Source organism: Lissotriton vulgaris, chromosome 4_1, assembly GCF_964263255.1.
Source record: "Lissotriton vulgaris chromosome 4_1, aLisVul1.2, whole genome shotgun sequence".
In the NCBI taxonomy this organism is placed as follows: Eukaryota; Metazoa; Chordata; class Amphibia; order Caudata; family Salamandridae; genus Lissotriton; species Lissotriton vulgaris.
In genome coordinates, this window is record NC_141691.1 from 1657364268 (window position 1) to 1657386680 (window position 22413).

A 22413-nucleotide genomic window follows, 5' to 3' on the forward strand; every position below is an offset into this window, starting at 1 on the left:
AAGCTAAAGGCCATAACTGGCTCACATGAGACTCCGATTCAAAGAAGTGAGACTTCCAACATATTGCCAGTCCAAATGTTGCCAGACCCAACAGAATCCAAGCGATTAAGCACCAAAAACAATAAGATATGATTCAAACAGCAGTTTTCCACCACTGAGGTTAACATGGGTGTCAGACACAGGTGGGAGTAGCAAGATAAACATGATCTATTCCCCAGAACTCGTCACCAGAGGGAGTCCTAATAAATAATGTCAGTTGTCTACAGCCACCGACACCTATGGAAGTACATGACTTGAATGTAAATACAATGACGTAATCCACACATGGTATGAGACATACATTACCATGCATATAGACATGTAGAAACCATCTGAAAGCTATTTCCAATGCAAAAGTTGGTCAGGAAATCCCACACACACTACTACTCCAGGCAAAGCCCTAATAAGGAGGGGAATTCCACATCAAGACAAAGGGCTGAGTAGTAAGGTACTTCAATGTCAAGAGGACTGTAGAATAGTAGAGAGCTCACGCAAAAATGTTAAAGCTGATAACCTTTCACTAATTGGACCAGTCACTTAAATAAAAAAGTAATTTGCTGGAAGAGATCTTTAAGCAGATACAGGAACAGGATGAAATCCAGACTTGAACCAATAATCTCCAGGTTGAGAGAGAGAGTCTTCAATCCTCTAGGTAATCGTGGTGTGTCTTCAAGACAAGTTGAGTCAGACATTACACAACAAGAAATGTTAGCAATCTGAACCCAGAAAAAGATGGTACCAATGCACAGAGGTCATGAAAAATAAATGTGAAGACTCACACGGTCAGGGGACACTGAGGGGGGTTGGGAGACGATGGAGGACTTCATTCCATTAACATTCAGAAAACAGTTCCCAAACTTCGAGTCCCAGAACCGAATATACCAGCAGGACAATGCCTATCTATTTTTCTCCAGAGGAACCTACAGTTGCAGGGAGTAAGAAAGATGAGAATAGGAGATCAATGTAAATATTAGGCCGAAGTCACTATTTAAAAAATTGCCCAAAAGCCAGAACAATAAACAGGAAGGATCATCAATTCAACAAAAGTTACAGCAAAAGGAAAAGCAGGCACCTTTCACATTTTCTGAAGGGAATACTGCAGCATCCTAAACCCCTTGAGGACGACACAGAAAGAAGTCCCTAGGACAAACCACAGGACTCCAACATAGAGATCCTGGAGCATCTTACCAAAAGAAAGATATAGCCAAATTTTTATGAAAAAAGTGTGATAGACTCTCAATATTGCCAGCAACACTTTATTAAGGAATTCTGGACACACCTTGAGACTGACGTTCAGGGCAACATGTGACAGAAATGACATTACCCAGAAAGGAGTGAACCTGACAATACACCTGCGCATGAGCAGAAGAGAAGAAATATATCCTAGAGGACAACACTGTCATACTAAACTCATGGTGGTGTACCCAAAGCAGATCGCACTCTGCTTAAATTGAAAGTTGCATGCATATGACTTTAGGTGTAAGACCCAACTGTCCTGCCAAAGCCACCAATAACAGCGCAGAATAAAGAGGATTCAACTGGTGCTTCAAATTCAACCCTACTTCTGTGAGTGCAGGAGAAGAAAGGGAAACCTGACAAGCTCACATTGCTTAAGGGAAGTGCCCTGGATATCCATTCCTAATTAATCAAAAGCAACATAACTCAACTGTTGTGGGAAACAGGACTGGCCACAAGCTATAGTGTTTGTACTAATACCCCTAGGAGGTGGCAGGTTACTGGATCTGCAAGTTCAGTCATGATGGGACCTATAGTCCACAATTCTCCAGAAGCTACCAAAAACAGCAAACATCCACTAAAACCTATAAATGGCAGGCCTTGCATAAATCACTAGGTGGACTTTGCACTACTTACACCTCTGCAAGTACATAAAACCCACTTTACAAGTCTAGAACTATACCTATGGAAACTGCCCAAATGTGAAGGCTAACAGCTGCATCGTTTGTAGTTCACCACCATCACAATAAAACAGGCTGGCCAAGGGCACCTGACAACAACACAGAAGTAAGGGAACACTGGCAAGGAATGCATAGGGACGAAGGGAGGTTTCCTACAGGGTTGGAGTTTAGTCAGTGAGATTTGGAGTGAGTAAATCTCAAATTTCCCAACTACAAAATCAGTGGGCCGCGGTATAAATGGGTGAGATGGCCAATGTTCGGGATGGAGTTCCCATGAGTAGTAGGGTCAGTAACGATTTCCATTAGGTGAGCCTCAGGGGCTGGTTTAGAGTTTGGCAGCCAGGGAACTCTGTAGCATCGGCAACAGAGTACCCTGTCTAACAAACTCAAGGTCTGCTCACCTGATGATTTTGAGTCAGACCCACCACATGTTTTATGCCGACAAACCAAAATTTACTTTGTGAAAGTAGAACTTACCTATTTATGGTGGGCAGTTACACAGTGTTTTTTAACGTTCCGTTTCTGCCAGGTATATCCTGGAGAAACCAAGGTGCAAAAACTCTCCATCCAGCAGTGAGAATGAAAAGGGGAGAAATACTGTACTCCGCTGTCCCTAAATGGCAGGTACATGTATGTTATATGCAGGAGGCCCTGACAGTTCTGCAACCATTCCACCCCATTAAAACTTAAGGCTGCTTAATGTCTTCACATGATCTAAACCATAGTGTGACGAGGCCTTGTCAAGACTTGAACCTCTGACCTACAGCTAACTAATTTGTTTGAAGGGTGAGCACTTAAATCTTTGAGATAAACTTCAAGTCAATACTGAGGTAGCAACCTGCAACTAGTTAAATTGGGAGCCATTTTAAAAGATAGGACAGGGCTGCCTACATGCAAGTCTTAAAGCCCTTCTGAGTGTGCCTCTGCTGCAGATGAAGGCTCGACTCCAGGGTGCTGCGGCTCCCGCATTCTGACCCTTGTTTTTGTTTTCATCAGCAGAGAGAAAGGGAGGTCTGTAGCTAGCTACTTCCAGCATACTGCTGCTAGTATTACTGTTGCTGTTATCGACTACTCCCGGTGGCACACCCCGAATAAGTGTACCAATCATATTCATCAAGGTGCCCAGCTATTGGTCATTCTAGAGAGGAGTGGTAAACCATCACAACTGCTTACCTGGACCACTCTCTATATCCATGAATAAGGAAACAAGGGAGCTCTGACTGATCATGAGTTCAGGTGTTCCCACCCCAAAGAAAAGCAGCACACAAATTAAAAAAAAAGAAGTGCTATGAGTGAGTCTTTCTTTTACTTCCAATTTGGAGGCATGGCCAGAGTAGATAGCAAAGTTCATTGTGGAGGGCGGCTGCCTTAAGAAGGGATTCACCATTGAATAATGTAATGTGAATTATGTCCCAAAACATATTTCATGAAATGCAGTGTTGGATCATGCTAGTCACACTTTGCATAAAAAACACATTAAGCACAGCAGAGAAAACACAGGCATGTAAACAGTTTTCACAGTGACTATCAAGTGCTATCCAAAATGTTATAAAATGTAAAGGAATCCCTACTACACCATTCTTCCGTGCATCCCAGACCCTCATAAGAAAGCATTATTGGTTTACCATTTGCCCGCACTGGAGGACTTCGAACCAAAGGACTGGTGGATAAACTGGTTAGTACCATGGCAGCAGTCACCTTATCCATTTCTGCCTCTTCTGATGATTTCCTGAAACCAGAATTCACAAATGTTAAAACCTTTAAAAGAGGGACAAAAACAATAGGTAAGAAATCGAAATCACAATATGTACAACTCATGAAAAGAGAGACCCTTCCAACATCATTTCAGTGCTGTCAATGGTAGGAGCTGGAATCATAATTTGAGCTACAAGTTTATTCATTCTTGAGAATGTGCTTGCTGAACTTAAACATTGGCCGCGACTACCGTGATACCACACAGTAATAACCACCAATGTTTAACTTCAGCTAAAGGCTGGCAAACAAGTGTACAGAAATGGTAGGAGATTTATGTCAGGAATCTTGCTACATAAGGCCAATATGCATTTTTTCTTGGAAACTTCTTAACAGCTCAGTAATGACATAATCACTGGTGTATTTATGACTTATATCTCATTGGGGTGTCATTTGAGATGTAATCGGTGATTTCATCGACATAATTTGAGAGGTCATCAGTGATGATATTGATTATTATTCACAAATAGAGGGACAATGGGCTTTTATACATAAGGCCCAGCACAGTTGCCCAAATGCAATACGAAAATTAAAGTTGTGCTGTTCCTGAATGATCTAGAATTTACCAATATACAAGGGCCAGTAGGCTACAGAGTCAAAGAGATGGGAATCCATTTCTTTGGAATGTAATGCCCTCACACACCCAGTTGGGTGTCATGCTTCATCATCGGGCTGCTCCTCGTCTGGCAGCCATGTAATGCCTGATGGGCTCCCAATGAGGGGCACTTTGGCGAAGATCTTTTTCCAAAAAGCCGTTTGGTGCTGTGGGGGTGAGAGATTTGATGAGTGTAGATGAATAAGTGGCGTGTGATGTTTATACTAGCCAGTCAGGCATTGCAGCGCCGGCCAGACGAAGAGCAGCCCGATGATGAAGCATGACACCCAACAATAATAATAATAATAATAACAACATTGAATTTGTAAAGCGCACAGCTACCTCCAAAGTGGTTTTCTGGCGCTGGGGGCACTTGGGAAGATTAAGTGAGCTATTGCCCAGAGTCACATGGTGCTGGGTTGACCTGCCGCCAGCGCCAGGGATTAAACCGTGAACCCCGTGTTCCAGAGTCAGGCACCCTGGCCGCTGCGCCACACCTCTTCCAAACCCAACTGAGTGTGTGAGGGCATTACCTTCCAAAGAAATGGATTCCCATCTCTTTGACTCTAAAGCCTACTGTCCCTTGTATATTGCTAAATTCTAGATCATTCAGGAACAGCACAAATTTAATTTTCACATGATATTGATTATGTCATCTGAGATGTTATCAGTGGTGTCATGTGTGATTCCTTTAGGATAAGGTGTAAAACTGCATCATACTTGTTGGCAGAATGCCACGTGGTACATTGGCATCCAATTTCCCCAATAGCAGAGAATTGGCCTAGTCTAGTTTGGTGTTATGATACACTGAGGGCAAGGGTCTAGAAGGAGGAGGCACCTGCGAGGGCGGAGCAGAAGATGGCCCTGAGGATGTGGAACTAGAGGTGAGAAGTTCAGCCTGGATTTGCTTTCAATTGGCTCAATTTTGTCTAGGCCTGGCTAGTGATAGTTACATGTCTTTGGGAGGATTCAATAAGTTTCAGAGGTCTATGGGTGCTTTTATTTTATTGTGATAGAATTCAAGGAAGCATTTCTGTTGTGTATTGAATGTTGGTTTCTTTTACTTGGGCAGTGGAGATTCTGAAATGCAAAATTAGTACGATGGCAAAAGGGCTAATCAATGAGAGATTAATTTATCTGGGAGAGCACTGGACAGATAAATGCTTTCTTTTACAATCTGCTGCAGAACAAAGTAAATGCTGATTGTTCCACCAAGATCGCATAACATGGTGGACTAATCGTCTATGCTAATTTTCGCTGATGTCAGTTTCACCATATTGGGAGTAGCAGTTTCACCCCAAAACAAGTATTTGCAATGCAATCGGTCTCACATTTGTGAAAGTTAGAACTATTGGCGCTGTAAACGACTATGTTTTTTATTTATTTTTTTGGTTTGTATTGGAGTGATCATGTAGAAAAAAAAGTGCGCGCTATACCAAATTACAAGTTTTTACAGTTTCTGTATACTAAAGCAGCTTTGGTTTATATTGGCTTGTGTTGAGGAACATGTACAATGAAAACAGTCTTTACAGCTTCCCAGAAAAATGCATTGGCAAAGCTATTAGGTCTTGCTTTTGCGAGAGTTGTAATTAACAATGTCTTTTACTCATGTGTAATGGAGTGTAGTGAATGTATGTGGGTTGGATCGGATTTGTTAATTGTTGAACTGTGTGGTGTGAAATTGTGTGGTGTGGAGTGGATTTGTGTAGTGGAATTATGTGGCATGGTATGCAGTGGAATTATGTGGATCTTAATCATATGGAATTGAGTGCATTGGAATTATGTGGAGTGGGATTGGTTGTCATGTAGAGGAATTATGTGGAATGGTATTTCGTGTCATAAGGGAAGGAGTGGAGTTTAGTTATGCGCTGTGCTGTTGAACTTTGTCACATAATGTGAAATTGTGTGGGGTGGATTGTATGTGGTGTGTTGTGTAATTGTGTTTTTGAGCTGAATTATGTGGTGTGAAATTGAAGTGTGTAGAGTAGAATTTTGTGGCATGGAAATGTGTGGCATTGAGTGAAATTATGCTTATTGTCATTATGTTGTAATTCAGGTTCTTCGCACGTCTGTATTGCCCCCACCGGCTCCTTCAAAACCACAAACCCAACCGGCTCTAGCAATACCACTATTCCTACTCTGATTCCACCCCGCCGACCGGACCTCTTCTCGTTTTGGTGATGCGCCCACCCTTTGTGCTCCTACCTGGGTGAGGCTCTTACCCCACTCCTCCTCACCTTGCCTGGGCCCCTTCCTTTTACATTGCAGGACCCCTTCCCTTGGACATTATTGCCACCAACCCTGGGCAAGCCTCGTTGCCTCACCTCCATTGCTTCCTTCTACCTCTCCAGGTATGTCTCACTACCCCGCATCTCCGGCGCCCTTTTCGCTCCCTCGTGTGCCCCCATCATCCTGTTCCCATCCCCCTTCTGATTTTTCCCTTTCCTCACTCATACATCACCTTCAACACGGCAACCCAGTCCTGAAGATGATCCTAAATGATTAGGATGGAAACGCTGTTGACATTTCAGTGCATTTATGTCGCTTTTTCAATTATGGTTCATTCAAAATGTCTCTAATAACATTACTAATCACTGTAAAAAATATATATGAACCATATATTCTTGTACATACAAGTCACCTTTTCACGTTGCGCCTTCCGCTGTTCCTTTCACTTGGGTTCTGCCGGAGAGGAAGGAGGTGATCCATTCCAGGGCCTTGTCTCAGATCCCTGTGTCGTGAAGGCATGTGCACAGTGTGCGGTGGGAGGCAGTGTTGAAGGCGGCGGAGAGGTCCAGGAGGATGAGGGCCGCGGTCTCACCGTTGTCCAGCAGGGTCCTGATGTCATCGAGGCGGGGATGAGGGCAGTCTCGGTGCTGTGGTTGCTGCGGAACCCTGACTGGGAAGGGTCCAGAATGCTGTTTTCTTTGAGGTATCGGGTTAGCTGTCTGTTGACTATCTTCTCGATGACCTTGACTGGGAACGGAAGGAGGGTGAGGTCTCTCTGGTCCGCCTTGGGTTTTTTGAGTAGGGCGTTGATCTCGGTGTGTTTACAGCTCTAGGGAAGGTCGGGTCTCGAAGGAGAGGTTGATGACGTTGTGCAGGTGGGGTGAGATGGAGCTGCTGGCTTTGTTGAAGATGTGGTGCGGGAATGGGTCTGACGGGGAGCTGGAGTGGATTGTGCTCATGGTCTTGATGGTGTCATTGATGTTCACGTTGGCCCAGGCTGGCAGGAGGTCGTGGTCGATGGTGCGCGGAGAGTCTGGAGTGTCGATTTCTGTTGCAGCTGTCTGGGTGTTGAAGCTATCGTGTATGTCAGCGATCTTGCGGTGGAGGAAGGTGGCGAGGCAATCGCACAGGGCTTGCGACGCGGGATGTCGTTGGTTTTGGAGCTGGGGTTGGAGAGTTCCTTTACGATGTTGAAGAGTTCCTTGCTGTTGTGTGCGTTGTTGTCGAGGCGGTCTTTGAAGGCGGTCCTCTTGGCAGACCTGATGAGGTGATGGTGTTTGCGGATGGCATCTTTGTGGGATGCGAGGCGGTCCGGTGTCTTTTCATTGTGCCGTTTCTTCTCTAGTTTCCAGCAGGTTCGCTTGGAGGCTAGAAGTTCTTGGGTGAACCAGCTAGCTCTCTTGCTGGTGTCTCTGTGGGTGGGTTTCTTCAGCGAAGCAAGGATGTCGGCGTAGTCGTCGATCCAGCGTCTGAGGTTGCGGGCAGCGATGTCGGTGTTGGAGGGGTTGGTGGGTGGGCTGAGAGCGAGGTTTGCGTGTAGTTGGTCTTTGGTGCATTTGCTCCGGCAGCGGCGGGGGATCTGTTGGGTGCAGTGGTGTGTTGTGGGTTTCTGGAAGGTGAAGTGGATGCAGCGGTGGTCGGTCCACAGGAGTTCGGTGGTGTGGCTGAAGGAGACGTGGGAGCTTGAGGATAAGACGGGTCGAGTGTGTGGCCGGCAGAATGAGTAGGCGTTGTGACGAGCTGCCCCAGACCGAGGTTGGCAAGGTTGTTGATCAGTGTGGTGGAGTTGCTGTTGTTGTTGTTCTCAAGGTGAAAGTTCAGGTATCGGAGGAGGATGTCGTCGGTGGAGGTCAGGGCATGTGTGCTGATGAAGTCGGCGGTGGAGTCACTGAACTAGGGTCAGGAATCCAAGGGGTCTGTAGACGAGGGTGCCCCTGAGGGTGGTGTTGGGGTCTGTGTGGATCTGGAAATGCATGTGTTCGTCAGTGCTGGTCGAGACTCTGATGCTGTTCTTGTGGATGATGGCGATTCCTCCTCCGACTCCGTTGGTGCGGTCTCTGCGGGTAATCTTGTAGCCATCTGGGATGGCTATGGCGGAGTTGGGTGTGGAGGAGTCATTCATCCTGGTCTCTTTCAGGAAAGCGACGTCCGGGGATGATGTGTTGAACAGGTTCCAGAGCTCGACGGCGTGTTTGCGTGCGGAGCGGGTGTTCAGTAGGATGCATCGGAGGTGGTTGAGGTCTTTCCTGGCGGGTGGTTCGGCGGTTCTGAGGCTGGTGTAGCTGCAGTTCTGGCAGGTGAAGGGACCATGTGTGCTTTCGGGCGGCCTTGAAGCAGGTGTGGGTCCGTCCGGAGTTGAGAGCGTGCAATGTGCTGGCATCGTAGCGGTGGGGGTCATTGTGGTGGGTGCGGGGACCAGGGGTTTTGGCGCTGGGCGCGGTCCAGGCGTGGACGTGCGCAGATGGACTTGCCTTACGCGGGCCAGCGGAGCGCCCGCTGCGCGCAGCACATTTTACAACAAACGAGTTGTACGAGTCTCCCTAATTTCTTTTCCTAGTAATGCCTCGTACATACTGGTTAAATTACCTTTCTCAATAATACCGATTGAGCTATTGTTGTTGTTTTACACTTATATTGTAATTATGTAGCATGGTGTGGAACATATTTATGTGGATTGTTGCTATGTGACATAGTGTGGTTTTATGTGGGGTGTATTTTTTGGTATTGAATAGAGTGAAATTATGTGGTGCTAAATTATGTTGCGTAGAGTGGTATTATGTGGAGTGAAATTATGTTGGGTGCTGTTGTATTGTGTGGCAGTGAATTGTGTGGTATGTAATTGTGTGGTGTTGTGTGTCACACTAAACATCCAGGTACATTACACAGAATTGGAAAAAAAGATAATATGCAATCACCGAAAAATTAAATAAGCTCTGGCCGTTCCATAAACAAACATTTCAATGGGCCTCAACAGACAGCGCACTCAAAGTGCCATAATCATTCCATGGTCCCTATAACTGGCAATTTTTTCTTATATTTTTCAGACATTCCGCAATTTTTGCATATAGTTGTGGCACACAAGTTATATTATGATTGATGCTACGATACTCCTTTTTTTTCTGTCTCGTCTGTGGTGCGGACATCCATAAACACAGTTTATATGGCCTTTATGTCATAAACACAGGAAATTTGTTCTAGCTGCATAACATTCATTAAACTTTGTAGGTGACAATGAGTTTTGCTGCAACAGCGTTGGACAAGCACTCTGCGATACTTGTTTTAGAAGCAAAATATTTACATTCGCCGCCAATCAAATCAGCATCTCTGAAAAGCACCTTGAACCTAAATTAAGACCATCATTTGTACATCACGGATGTCCCAGAACTGCTTAAGTGCTATTATATTCCAGAGTACTTGAACTGGTAATTTTTCACGCTTTTTCAGAGAGACAGGTTTGCCGTAAACGTTTAATAAACTCATCTCAGTGCACTAAAAGTAAAGGTCAGAGGACTTTGCCAAGGCCTGTATTGGCTCCCAGTCCGGCCCTGCTCACTGTGCCACAATAGCGCTGTGAGCACTGTACTTGCCTTTTATGGGAACATTGTGATGGGGTTTAAGGGTAGTGTGGAGAAGAGTGACACCGTACAATGTCTTTTAAACACCAGTCCAGGCTTTTGGGATTTTTCGAGCCACTTGTAATGAACACAGAAAAGTTGTGATGTGTATGTTTTTCTTCTAATATTTTCAAACCTGCTGGGTGGATGGTATCTTACCCAGAGTGCCTTACTCATTTGAGCTGGAAGTTAAACATGGCACCCCCAGTTTTAGCCTTTTTCAGACATATCAGCGTGCAAATCTACACACTTGGGTGCCTTCTGTAAGGCAGAGCAGCAGCACCAGTCAGTGAAGTAGAGCCTAGTCTTGCTGCGCCAGCTAAAATAAGCATTTGCAATGCAATAAGACACACCTTTAGCATCGGAAACAGAGTACGGACGGGCAAAAAAACACGAACGGGAGTGGGGGAGCGGGGAGGCGAGAAGTCACAGCTTGGGGGGTGGGTGGGTGGGGAGACAGGGAAGAAAATAGTGTTCAGAGTAAAGGGGCCAGTAGCCATGGAAGGATACAAATGACAACATGGGCGTCATGAGGCAGGACTAACAAGTCTAAAACTAATCGGAAGGCAGCATTTAGGACCTAAGCCAATAAAAAAGATGGGCGGGAGTGGGCGGAGCTTCCATGAAGCTTCCACGCTATACTAAATACTGCATGCCCCGCAAAGTGAGCAGTGCATGCACTGTAACGCCAGGCTCGACCTAAAAAAAGTGTGTTTAAACCTTAAATATGGAAGATCCGCCGTGGCTGGCCTGCGGAGGATGTTTCTTCAATGAACATCCAGGTGGCCTGGCCCCATCTAAGCAAAGATGCAAATAGGGATCATCGTTTTTTTTGGTTAAATTCATTGTTCAAACGGTCTGGACCAGTGGGTACCAAAATAATAATAATAAATGGGTAGCAGTAAATCATCATTAGGGCTAAACCTATAAAGGAGGGGCCGCTGCGGGAAGACAAGCAAATAACAACGAACAATGCCCTTTCAAAGCCATTTGTAAAATTAGGAAGCAGCCAAGATTATCATTACCTCCTATTTGTAACGACAGCCAGGAATTACATTTTTTATGGCGTGTTATGGTTTGAAGTAATTTATAACGCAGCATCCATGTAATCTAGTTCAGCCGAGAAGAGGCGCTGTGTATGCTATTAGAGTGATGATGGAGGGGAACAGATGTTAATCTGTAAATACGCAGCTCAATGAGCTCATCTTCAAGCCTGGTAAATAAAGGTGACATAATGCTTCTCCGCACACAAAGCCCAGCCCCATTTACGGGAACTAAACATTTCTTTCACAGGCACAGTAGATCAATAATTCCAATTATGTTTTTGATTAAGTTGTACGATGCACACACTCATGACTCCCGTACAAAACAGTGCAACACAAAAGAACATCAAAAAGCATTGTTGTTCAAAGTAAGCATTGTAATATAACTTGAAAAGATTCTAACACACACACAGTGTATGAGCCACCAGACAGAAGACAGTTGTGGGAAAGATCCTTGTTTGCAAATGGACGAGCTGCTCTAATTTATGCCAACTTTTAGGTTTTATTTTGATTTATTTTTGCAGTTTGATATAATGGCTCAAAGCAGGATTAGAGCACTTCATCAGAGAATGGAAGTTCTTAACGAAAAAACAACCAGGCAATAAAGACAGTAAGGACAAGATCAGTACAGTGAGGTCGCTGCAATGTGTTTTTCTTTTAGTCATCTGTTTTTTTCAAACTCATGGTACAGTATTTGAACATCAAAAATAGCTTTGCTTTGCACCAATAACGATTAATTTTCCTGTGCTGTGCATTGAAACTAAACTGCTTTTTGAGTCCGTTATTACTACACTTGCCTTAAAGGAAGCGCATTATTTGAGCTATTAAAAAATTATATGAATCGTAATTTTTTACATGTGATTTGTTTTTTAAATTGAAAGCACATAGCCACCCTGTTAGGTAACAGCATGTTTTTTCTCCATTATTTTAATTACTCTCTTGGTAAATGCTTGCAATAAATAAAATAGCCACCCCACCAACTTGCCGAGCCCAGAACTCTTGGAGTTGCCAATGCTTGTTCCAGTTGTCACTGCATTTCACTCAACATGCATGATTATCATTCAATATAAGCAATTTATCGTACAATGTTCACTTCAATAAAAAGAGCACTGGCAAAAACAACACGTCTGACCATCTACATTTCTGTAGTACAGCATGTGCTACAATTAATGACAATAGATAAAATAAGAGGGCCTGGGGGAAGTCTGTCTTCTCTTACTATCCCTCTAGCGCACAAAGCGCTGGCTAAAAGAGCAAAATGATTTCTACGTCACAGTTTTGTGTCTTGTAAACAGACTTTAGGAAATGTGGAATGTTACAAAAATAGGACGACAAAACAAGAGAACAAACCACTTAAATAGCAATAGAGGGTTGTAATCCTTAATACCGAGTGCAGGGTTATTATAAGGTTTTAGGGGGCCCCCGACAATCTATATTTTAGGGGCACCTTTACATAACAAATTTTAATATTATTATTAGCCATTTCCTGCTAATTCAAGAACGTATGATGCTAAACAATACTAAATTATCTGTCAAACTTTAGACAGAAAATACTGAAATATCCTGTGATCCAAACAATCCGTAAAATGACACAGAGGCATATAGAGTCAGGGCTAGAGGCAGATTAAGATAGAAATAGAATAGGCAGCAGCCAATTAGAGAGAAAGTTCACTTCCCCAGGGGGCTCTTAGAAGCTGGGGCAATGAGCAATTGCCCACTTTGTCCATGCCTTAAAGCGTCTCTGACTGAGTGTAGATTATTGAGTGACCACAATGTTATGACCAAAATATCAAAAGCCAAAATATCAAGAAGGCAACTGCGTATAGATAAATACTGATTTACTGTTCTTAACTCGACATCTATATATGTTGAAGAAATATACATTGTCATAATACATCTATGTGTAGTTATGTATAGAAGATATATGCATTCCTGTTGATGAGTCAGTGACAATATTGTGCCGCTGGATATTCTATTCAATATACCAAATCTTCTCCACAATACAGCCATGTTTATTAAATGTAGCACAATTTGTTTGGAGAAACAGAAAAATAAAATGTATTTGATTTTAAACAACACATAGAAATGAGAAATAAAAAGATGCAACCCTTCCGGGAACAAAGATGGTCACAGTGATTTGGCACTTCACTTCTAGGTTTCATTTACTAGCCTGATATAGACCTAGACAAGACAATGATGGCCGATTGAATGGCCACTGGTGGAAAGGCAGTTTTGTTTTATTTGATTCCTATAGCGTCTCACTAGAGATGCGTGTGAGATCATGATCTCCAGTTGTTCCCCTGCCCCCCATCAAAATCAAGGGTGTAGGTGAAATATGTGGAGCCCCATAAGTTACTGGGTGTCCAAGCCTCAACTACAGACTTGCAAGCTTTCTGTCCACACAACCAAGCAGCTTTATATGTACACAAAAAGAGGCCCAGATATGCAAAACAAAGCAGGCGTTTAAGCTAGGACCATCGGGGAATATGTACCACTTGTTGGAAACTATACGTCACCATATAAATGGCTACTATCATTTGGGAGACCTATTTCCAGTTTTGTGACTCATTTTTTATATTATTTATCACCCAAATAGACAATTCTATATGTTCATTACCTCACTGATATGTTTTTTTGCAGATCCTAATGACCAAAAGTACAATATAACTGTAAATACTAGTTGATTACTTCAGCCCCTTCTACATTTCCCCAACCCATAGCTGACAATACTCACCCTGCTACCAGGCAATACTTTCCTGCACCGTTTCCCCGGAGACAGGAAATAATTGACGATTCAATCAACAGAAGGACTAGTCATATCTTGACACCCACCCAGGTAATTAGTATTCTTTTTATCTCTTAGGCAAGGTTTGTCTTCCCAAACTTCAACTGATCCACAGCGTTACTATACATTTCTTACCCTTGCGAAACAGGTACAATAGGTACAAATACGAGTACTGACCACTGCCATGACCAAAATAGACTTATTTAAAGTACAATTTTTAACCATCTGGCTAATCACCATTTTTATGTGTTATTGCAACAGGGCAACTTAGGGAACTCAACCCGATAGTCCCTACTGACCACCTTCCTATGTCCCTTAATTAAGCATGTACGTAATATTAAAATTAATACTAATCAAATGTCTTTTGACCACCTCAGAGCTACATAAATGGCCATATTTACCACTCATTCCTTCACAAATAAGCATCCAAATGCCCCCAAGTCTTACAGGCCCCCTATCAACTGCAGTATTTACCTCCACAAATGTGACACATGCTTGAAGTGCAACACAAGTGTTGATCATGTATCTAAGAAAATTAGTTTTGTTTATTTCTTTAATACAATATATTTTTTTTTTCAGCCTAGAAAAAGTCCCTGTGTGCATGCCAAAATGACGATAAAGGCTGAAACACGTGTTGGCTGTCCAGCTAAATGCGAATACCTTATGTAACATAAATGAAAATGGTATTGTTATCGCAAAACCAAAAATAATTGTTCAATTTCTTTGTATATAAGTCATAAACGTGATTGACGTAAGGAAAACATGTAATACAATTTAATGTGAAGAAACGATGGTGAATGTATGCTTATCAAGAAATAAGATAATACTTCGGGTCTTAGAGGAGCTCTGATAATGAGTTTGAGAGACTGCAAGTTTAGGGAAGGCATTCTGAGATAGCCAGCAGATCAAAGTATTTAGTATTTGAAGGCTTGAGAATACTGTTTCCTAATGTAAGCCAGATAACAGTAGCAAGAAGATAGTGAGATATTATATGAAAAGAGATGTTAATCCTAGGCCTGAAAGCCATGGTTTAGCACAAGTAAATATGTATTTTCAATTCAGTTTGTTGAATGTACTTAACTGGTAGTTACTTGCTTGGTGCAATATACAGGTTTGGTGTCCATATTTGTTGAAGACACAAGTCTCAAAGCTGGAATTGGGTGCAATGGGGTTCCAGAACATGGAACATTCTGAGGACAAAAGTAAGTGCCTAATGTGTTACTTCTGTGTTTACTAAACCCTTGTCTCCCTTTTTCCTGCATATAGATCATCCCTTATGGATCGAATGTTAAATATAATTCTGCCCAAGATGTAATAATAGACTGAGGTTGGGTGGCAGCCTGTGATTTCGGTTTGGACGAGTTTTGTACATTTCTTTCAGGAACATGTACCCTCCAACATTTTTTTACGTTGAGCTATGTAGAAACGGTCACATACAAGTGCCTCTAATCGACCTAGTCTCATAGACCTTTGTGCTTGTGCTAATCCTTTGCCAAACAGCCACGTGACCTTTAAACTCAAACGCACCCAAAGACTATTCAAGGATGAGAGGCTAAACGTTTTATGATCTCGCTTAAAAAAGTACCCAAGGACACCTTCCAACTCTTGAACATTCTTATACCATTCACACTCAAAAAACCGTCACAGCTTAAGTTATGCTAGAGGTTTTTTTTCCTAATTGGCATTATGAAAGGAAATTGTTACAGAAAACCAGACCCAAACAGGTACGTTTTCCCTCTTCTGCAAATTTGACTGAAATTTCCAGTAGACTTCCAGGTGCTGCAGCTGCTACTATGTTGACAGCCACACCAGCAAAGGAAGAGTTCAAGACAGGTGCCCACATGGCTTCTTCTCCCCTGAGTATCATCACCCCATCTAAACTGATTTTCATCACTCCATCGAAACTGATTTTCATCACGCCATCAAAACTGATTTTCCATCGAAACTGATTTCTTCCCTCCTTCGAAACTGACAAGATTATACAGTTAACAGACTAACATAGGAACCCAAAGCTCTGAATCTGATTCTAACTACGCAGACATTTGCGTCATCAGAGACTTCAAAGAATGACCTGATTTTTAATACAAAAATCTAATAAAAAAAATTATGAGAAGAGTTAAAGTTAATGAAATGTCTGATAAAAAATGACAACAAGCCCTAAAACCCCTTCAGACCAGATGCAGATTCCCTGCGGTTCCCCGAGCCAGGTCCGGTCAATGATGAAAGAGAAGCTGACAAGATGTGTGGATGTAGCTTAATCTTCAACATGCTATCGATGGGCACATCCTTCCTGGCAGGAAATTTCAAATGTTGAAAGATCACTCCTCAGGCGAGCATGCCAATTTGGCAGTTGTAATTAATAAATCTGTGTAATTTTACCTAGGATTGATTAATTTGATCAACCTTTAACTAATGCCTATTTGTCAGAAAATAATGTGTGACACACGAACTGTTCAAGTAAACACCCACCTTAACTATTAGATGTATTTTTGACGTTTCCGTCAGTATTTGTTCATTCCTTGTTACTACTGCTACAAATAGGAGTTCAGTCTCCTGCTTAAAAGCACCAATCCGTACTCACAGACCAGTTTTAGAGACAAAGACTTAGGCCCTCACTATTTGTAACCTCCTATTCCCTTGTGGCCATAAACGGCAGCGTTTGGCCAAAACAGGAGTGCAAGTGGAGCAGCTTTACCACATTCAATATTTCCAGGCAAGTAACTGTTGTATTCTGGTCCTCTCCTTCCCTGCTGCTCAGTCTGTGTGTGTGATGTAATTTGCAGTTGAGATTTGTAATCATCCATCTATTTCCTGTTGAACTGCTTATTTGGAAATTCTAACCTTGTCATCATCATGGCATACAGTATTTATTCTCTCTTGCTTTCTTTTGTTTTCATTGTTTTGAAGGAAGGAGATGTGTTGTATTCTGGTCTTCTCCTTCACTGCTGCTCAGCCTGTGTGTGTGATGTAATCAGAATGTTCATGAATGCATGGTTTGAATGAGTGGTCAGTTTGAGTGAGTGGGGCTGAGCAGCAGGACTCTGCTCCCAGTGGGGCCTCCTTTACCATTCTACTTACAATGAATAAACCTACTTAACTACACCTTCGGCTACCGGATTACTTACTCATGAGAGTACTTTCTTTGATGTAAAAGTAACCGTGATTTCTTTTTTTTTTACTTAGGACAAATCACCAAGGTCAGATCATGATAACCATGTCCTTGGTAGAATGTCCATAATGATGGGTTCATGTGTAGAAATCAGTGTGGTATCACACATTTTTACAATATGGTCCATTCTATAGGAGCTAATTGGTGGGTCAACCTGTGATCCTCTGGTAGAACCAGAAGCAGAATTACTGATACTATCTGTAATATCAAGTGCATTATTCCTGCCCAGGAATACGAGGGCTCCATAGTGGACCGGTTGTGATTTCATGAAAATTGTACTGATAAAAAATTGCTCATACTGATACAAACAGAGAAACACACAAATGTGGAAGTAATCAACTAAATGAAAAATAAGCTGTCCCCTTTAATCACTTAACAGTAAGGTCAGGGCAATTGTATTGTTCCCGCTTAGTGAAAGTCAACCAAGCTACATGCTTTCAATTCAATCTCTCATTAGAATCTCCTGCACAATGTTATCTTGTTTTTAGATTTTGCTAGCAAAATCTTGAAGTTGTCTACGAGATCACATCTAACCAATACCTTAAAATGCACATGTAAGACAGACTAGAACTTAAACCAACTGCAACCATTGGCTTTAATGTGTTAATCATGGCTTGACCTTGCTTGGATGATGAAATTTACAAAATGTAATTCAATAAATATTAGTAGAGATTAGAACTATATAAACAAGAGGAGTAGAAACGAAAAATAGGATGAATGGGTAGACGGGCAGATGCAGAAAAGATAAAAATTAAAGCCGAACTATAATATGTATTATATCAGGAGTCTATATAATTTAGGAAAAGACAATAAAATTCCATAAGCAAGAAGTCGTAGACAATTATAAAACACGTATGGTAAACTAATTAAAGAGGATCATAAACAAAGGTTGAATTAACAGACATATTATGCTTAGTCATTAACATAGTAGTCAATAGAAACTAGAATAGACCTCATGTAACCTCGCTATGAATAGAGCAATTATTACAAACAACTAGCATAGAAACATATTTCCAGCAGGATGATAGTTGCTGGAATGCAATGACTAATCACTTATTATAAAACTGTACCCTGCAGGTCACAAGTTCCAATCCTGGAAAAATAGTTCATTGAGTTATGCGACCACTTCAAATAGCTTCATGGGACCTTCAAGGCATAACTTCAAACCCTGCAGGTTTAAACTTAATCTTTCATTATTCATAAGTTGGTAAAATAATGTCCGATGGGTAGAAATAAACACATTCTTCAGTGTCACAAATGCAGTTTTTATTGTGTGCTTTATATACATTTATTACCAGCGCATTTACACACACACAGCTCAACTGATGTGCATTTCTGCAGAGCACATATAGACTGATGCATGTTACATAGAGCCATGTTCTGGAAAAGTCAAAAACACTTCAACATCTGTGAACAAATTGTGAACTGACAATCCACAGGGCCTATCAGTTCCTCTGATGGGCTAATGGAATGGTACGCAGTTGTGAGCACGTCTCTTAGTCCCCTGGTTGCTGCTCCTTCATTGTTGCAGTTCAATGGTAGACAGGGCAGTCTCATATTGCCTCATGACCAGGATCTGCTCTACCAGGAGTTGCTGAATTACTCTAGCTCCTCCCAGACCTGAGTGCATGTATTGCTGTCGTGTTGTTCTCAATCCAGAAAGAAGATCCCTTGTAGGATGTGTAGAGCACAAACTAAATGCTAGGCACTCCACACAGATCCCCAGCACCAAATGTTGGTGAAGGTCTTTTCTAATTCAGTGCTGATCCTCTACCTTCATTGCAGCTCCTGAGAACATAGATGTAGACTCAGACAGCGATCTAGAGACCATTGCAGGTGACTGTGACACTGTCAACCAAAGGATTAGAATATGCTCTCTTCTGAGGCAATGGCATTCTAAAAGAGAACGAGGAGATACATATATTGGTACCAACAAGTGTCAGACTAAAGTTTGCTGCAGCCATTGAGCTACACGTCCTGAAACATGTTTAGGAGCTTCAGAAGAAGATTTTCTCTGCATGTATCCATCCCAAGTGGGCAAATTCCAATAAAAGGGGAGGAAGCTGCGTGGCCACAAGATTGATTTGCATATGGCTGGGTCTAAACTGGGGTGGCATGGTGAGCAAAGGAACGATGGATTTAACACAGATTTCTTGACTGGGGTGAATGTTTGATTAGTTTCGCATTCCGTCCGTCATGTGTGTGTCTTGTACTTTCATCAGTGGCGAGATTGTGGCTAAGCCTCCGGACCCCACAGCCCCAACTATAAATGAGCCAGCTGGTAAATCTGTAAGCAGTCTAGTATAAAAACAGATCTAAAAAAAATCCAAAGTATGCCAAAGGAAGACAAAACCAACCCAAATGTAAAATCAATATATACAATTATGTCCCATAACCTCCTCACTCGCTACTGACAACTGAGAGCTGCTCCTCTTTGCCCCAAAATTCATGGGCCAAGACCGAGGTAGTCCAAAGCTAAAGCAGAGTAAACAACACTGCAGAAACTAATGAGGCTATGTTGAATATTCAGGCCTCTTTAGAAGTCAAGGTTTCTATCCCCCAAACATGGTATTGCTGCGGCTCTCCAGGCTCAAGATGCAGATTTCCGAGGGATTCCCTCTCAACTCGGCCCGAAGACATCCACTTCCAGCAGCTCAGCAAATCAGCAGCAGCTAGGCACACAGAGACAATGAAGCTGATAAGGCAGTTTGTGGGAGTGAAGCCACAGTCCCCCTCACATAGCTGCCGTCTTCCCCCTCTTTAGGTTGAAAGGTAAAATCATGTGCTCCTAGGTGAACATGGAGGCCAGGTGTCTGGAGACATATAGCTTGACAATATGTCAGTTTGGTTCTCTTCCTAAGAGAGGCAAATGTCAATATGAGTCGAATCATGGCAAGCTATAAACTCTATCCGTGGCATAAGTCTGAATAATACACCTTTTTTCTCTCCCCTGTGCTTACGAGCAATATATGTTCATGCTCAATCTGGACTAGGAAGCTGCGGAACAATACAGCAGATGTTCTGTGATGCCATCAACAATGCCAAAAGACCTGTGAACTCTGGTTTATCTGCGAGTGGCCAATCCTGGCTTAATTGGTCAGACCTTAAACCGGAGGGCTAAGAGAAAGTCGCCCACCTCTTTTCGATAGCAAGACCCTGTTCAGTCCCTGATGTTGTTCATCAGTACAAGAAAGGTATGGTCCTAGCCAAATTACTGAGAGCCATGCAAGCAGAATTGCCTACATCAGCATTTAAATCCGTATTGTCAAAGACCTTCCAGTCTTTCAAGGCCTGGGACCTTTCACTCGAGGACCTTGGCTACAGCATTCTCTACCTTAGAAAAACAGCTTTTAAAGAGGAGTCACTATAGAGCACTGGAGCAGCATGAGTTTGTGCTAACCTTAGCTCATAACAGATGATGTAACGTATGGTGCAAAGTGCTTCCCATAATAGGGGCTCCAAACAGGACTGCTGTATTTGGATGCCACGAGTGTTCGCTTGGTGGCGTTTGGAGGCATGATGGTGTCTGACCACCGTGGGAGGCCTGCTTCTTGTGCTTCATCTTATACCAAGGCTTTACATTTGCTAACTCAGTAGCTCTCCCATTTGCAACTTCAACCAGTTAAATACAGGAGTATGGCTGAACCCCAGTTTTGGGGATGGAGTTGGGGTTTTGGCTTGTCTAGAAAGGTCGAAACTAATAGAGAAAACCAGCAGACGGAGCTAGACTTGGCTATTGAGGAGTGAACTGGTATTTGTTTCCTTGATATGTGCCCAGGGATAAGGACTTCCTCATCCTCTCTCTACAATGTAATGCTCAGCCATGTAATCAGAAAAAGACTTGCTAAACCCTTTAGTTTAGTGATGCGTTGGGGCTCCACCCAAAGAAAAGGAGCCACTTAAGGGTCAAATGGGCATAAGAGGGGGTTCAGTCCTAGATAGGCCTTCTAACTACTACCGTGGACAGGAACCAGAGGGTCTGGTTGGAACAAGGTATCTGGAAGCAGGGAAAAATGATCTTGTGACCACACACTTTCACCATCCCACTATCACTTTCCACAGGGTTATTTGTGAAAAGTAGATGCACTGGATTCTGACCTGAAAGAACAATGAACCTGCACTAATTACTATATGGTATGAACTTCAGACTAATGTTGATTGGATTGGATTGGATTGGATTTACATCTATATAGCGTGACAGCTACCCGCAGGCGTCCTAGCGCTTGATTCTACTGCAGTTACCATTATATTCCCAATTTGAAAATTCTGAATGCCAACGGCAAGTGATACAGGACTGGTCCTTATTTGGATTACTTCGTACCATACAGACAAAGCACTCATTTTTACCACTTCCATTCTGCTCATCGCCATTTATCTTTGAGGTAGATGTTTCCCAAGGCACTCAATAATCAACCCTCTTCTATTTAGTTGTTCCTATCCCAACGTTGGTGCTTATTATTTCAAGTTTACATGTTATAACTATTCTAAATTTACCAAAATCAGCTTAAAACTGGATAAACTCTTGAACCTCGTCATTGCTTCATGGCAGCAGATTACTGATGCTACAGAGCTATCTGAAAATGAACTTCTCCAAAACAGAGAAACGTATCCACGGATCATGGCCAAATAAAAACTCTGGGGCATATTACCAACAACTAGCGATAATTTTTGTCTCTAACTTGTTTAGAGACAAAAATTATCGCCGCACATCGGCGATTTTTATCGCAGATAAACCTTGCTATTAGCAAGGTTTATCGCAAATGCGATAAAAAACGGCCGCAATGCATGAATATCGCTGAAAAGTCAGCGATATTCATGCATTATCGAGCAAATGCTCTTAGCCATGTTATCCACCTCCCATTGGATAACATGGCTAAGAACTGCTCAGGGCAGGTGTTAGCTTTTGGAGATATTCGCGCTTAGCGCAAATATCTCCAAAAGTTGGTAATAGGAGATAGTGATGTTAGCGACTGTTTCCAGTCGCTAACATCTTGGCACGCCCACTTTGCATGTCATTAGTGATAAATATCACTGACATGCAAAGCGGGGCCCAAGATGGTCGCTATCTCCTATTAGCTGTCGCTAACTGGTGTTAGCGACAGCTTGGTAATAGGGAGATAATTTTATCTCCGCTTTCTTGGCTTTTAAAGCCAAAAAAGCGGAGATAAACCCCCTTGATAATATGCCCCATAATCTCCTTATAGTCTTTAGAACTTAAGTGTGATCTTGAACTCCAAACACTGATTTCATATCGGAGTTAACCAAGTGACC

General features: G+C 42.5%; 1 protein-coding gene across 1 annotated transcript in view; it reads right to left on the reverse strand.

Annotated features, from left to right (window-relative positions):
* Positions 1–22413, reverse strand: part of ZNF704 (zinc finger protein 704) — a 580699-nt gene that overhangs the window by 190682 nt on the left and 367604 nt on the right. Inside the window, exon 3 of the mRNA XM_086966998.1 lies at positions 3581–3684. Coding sequence (XP_086823124.1) covers positions 3581–3684 — 104 coding nt within the window. The remainder of the gene's footprint in view (positions 1–3580; positions 3685–22413) is intronic.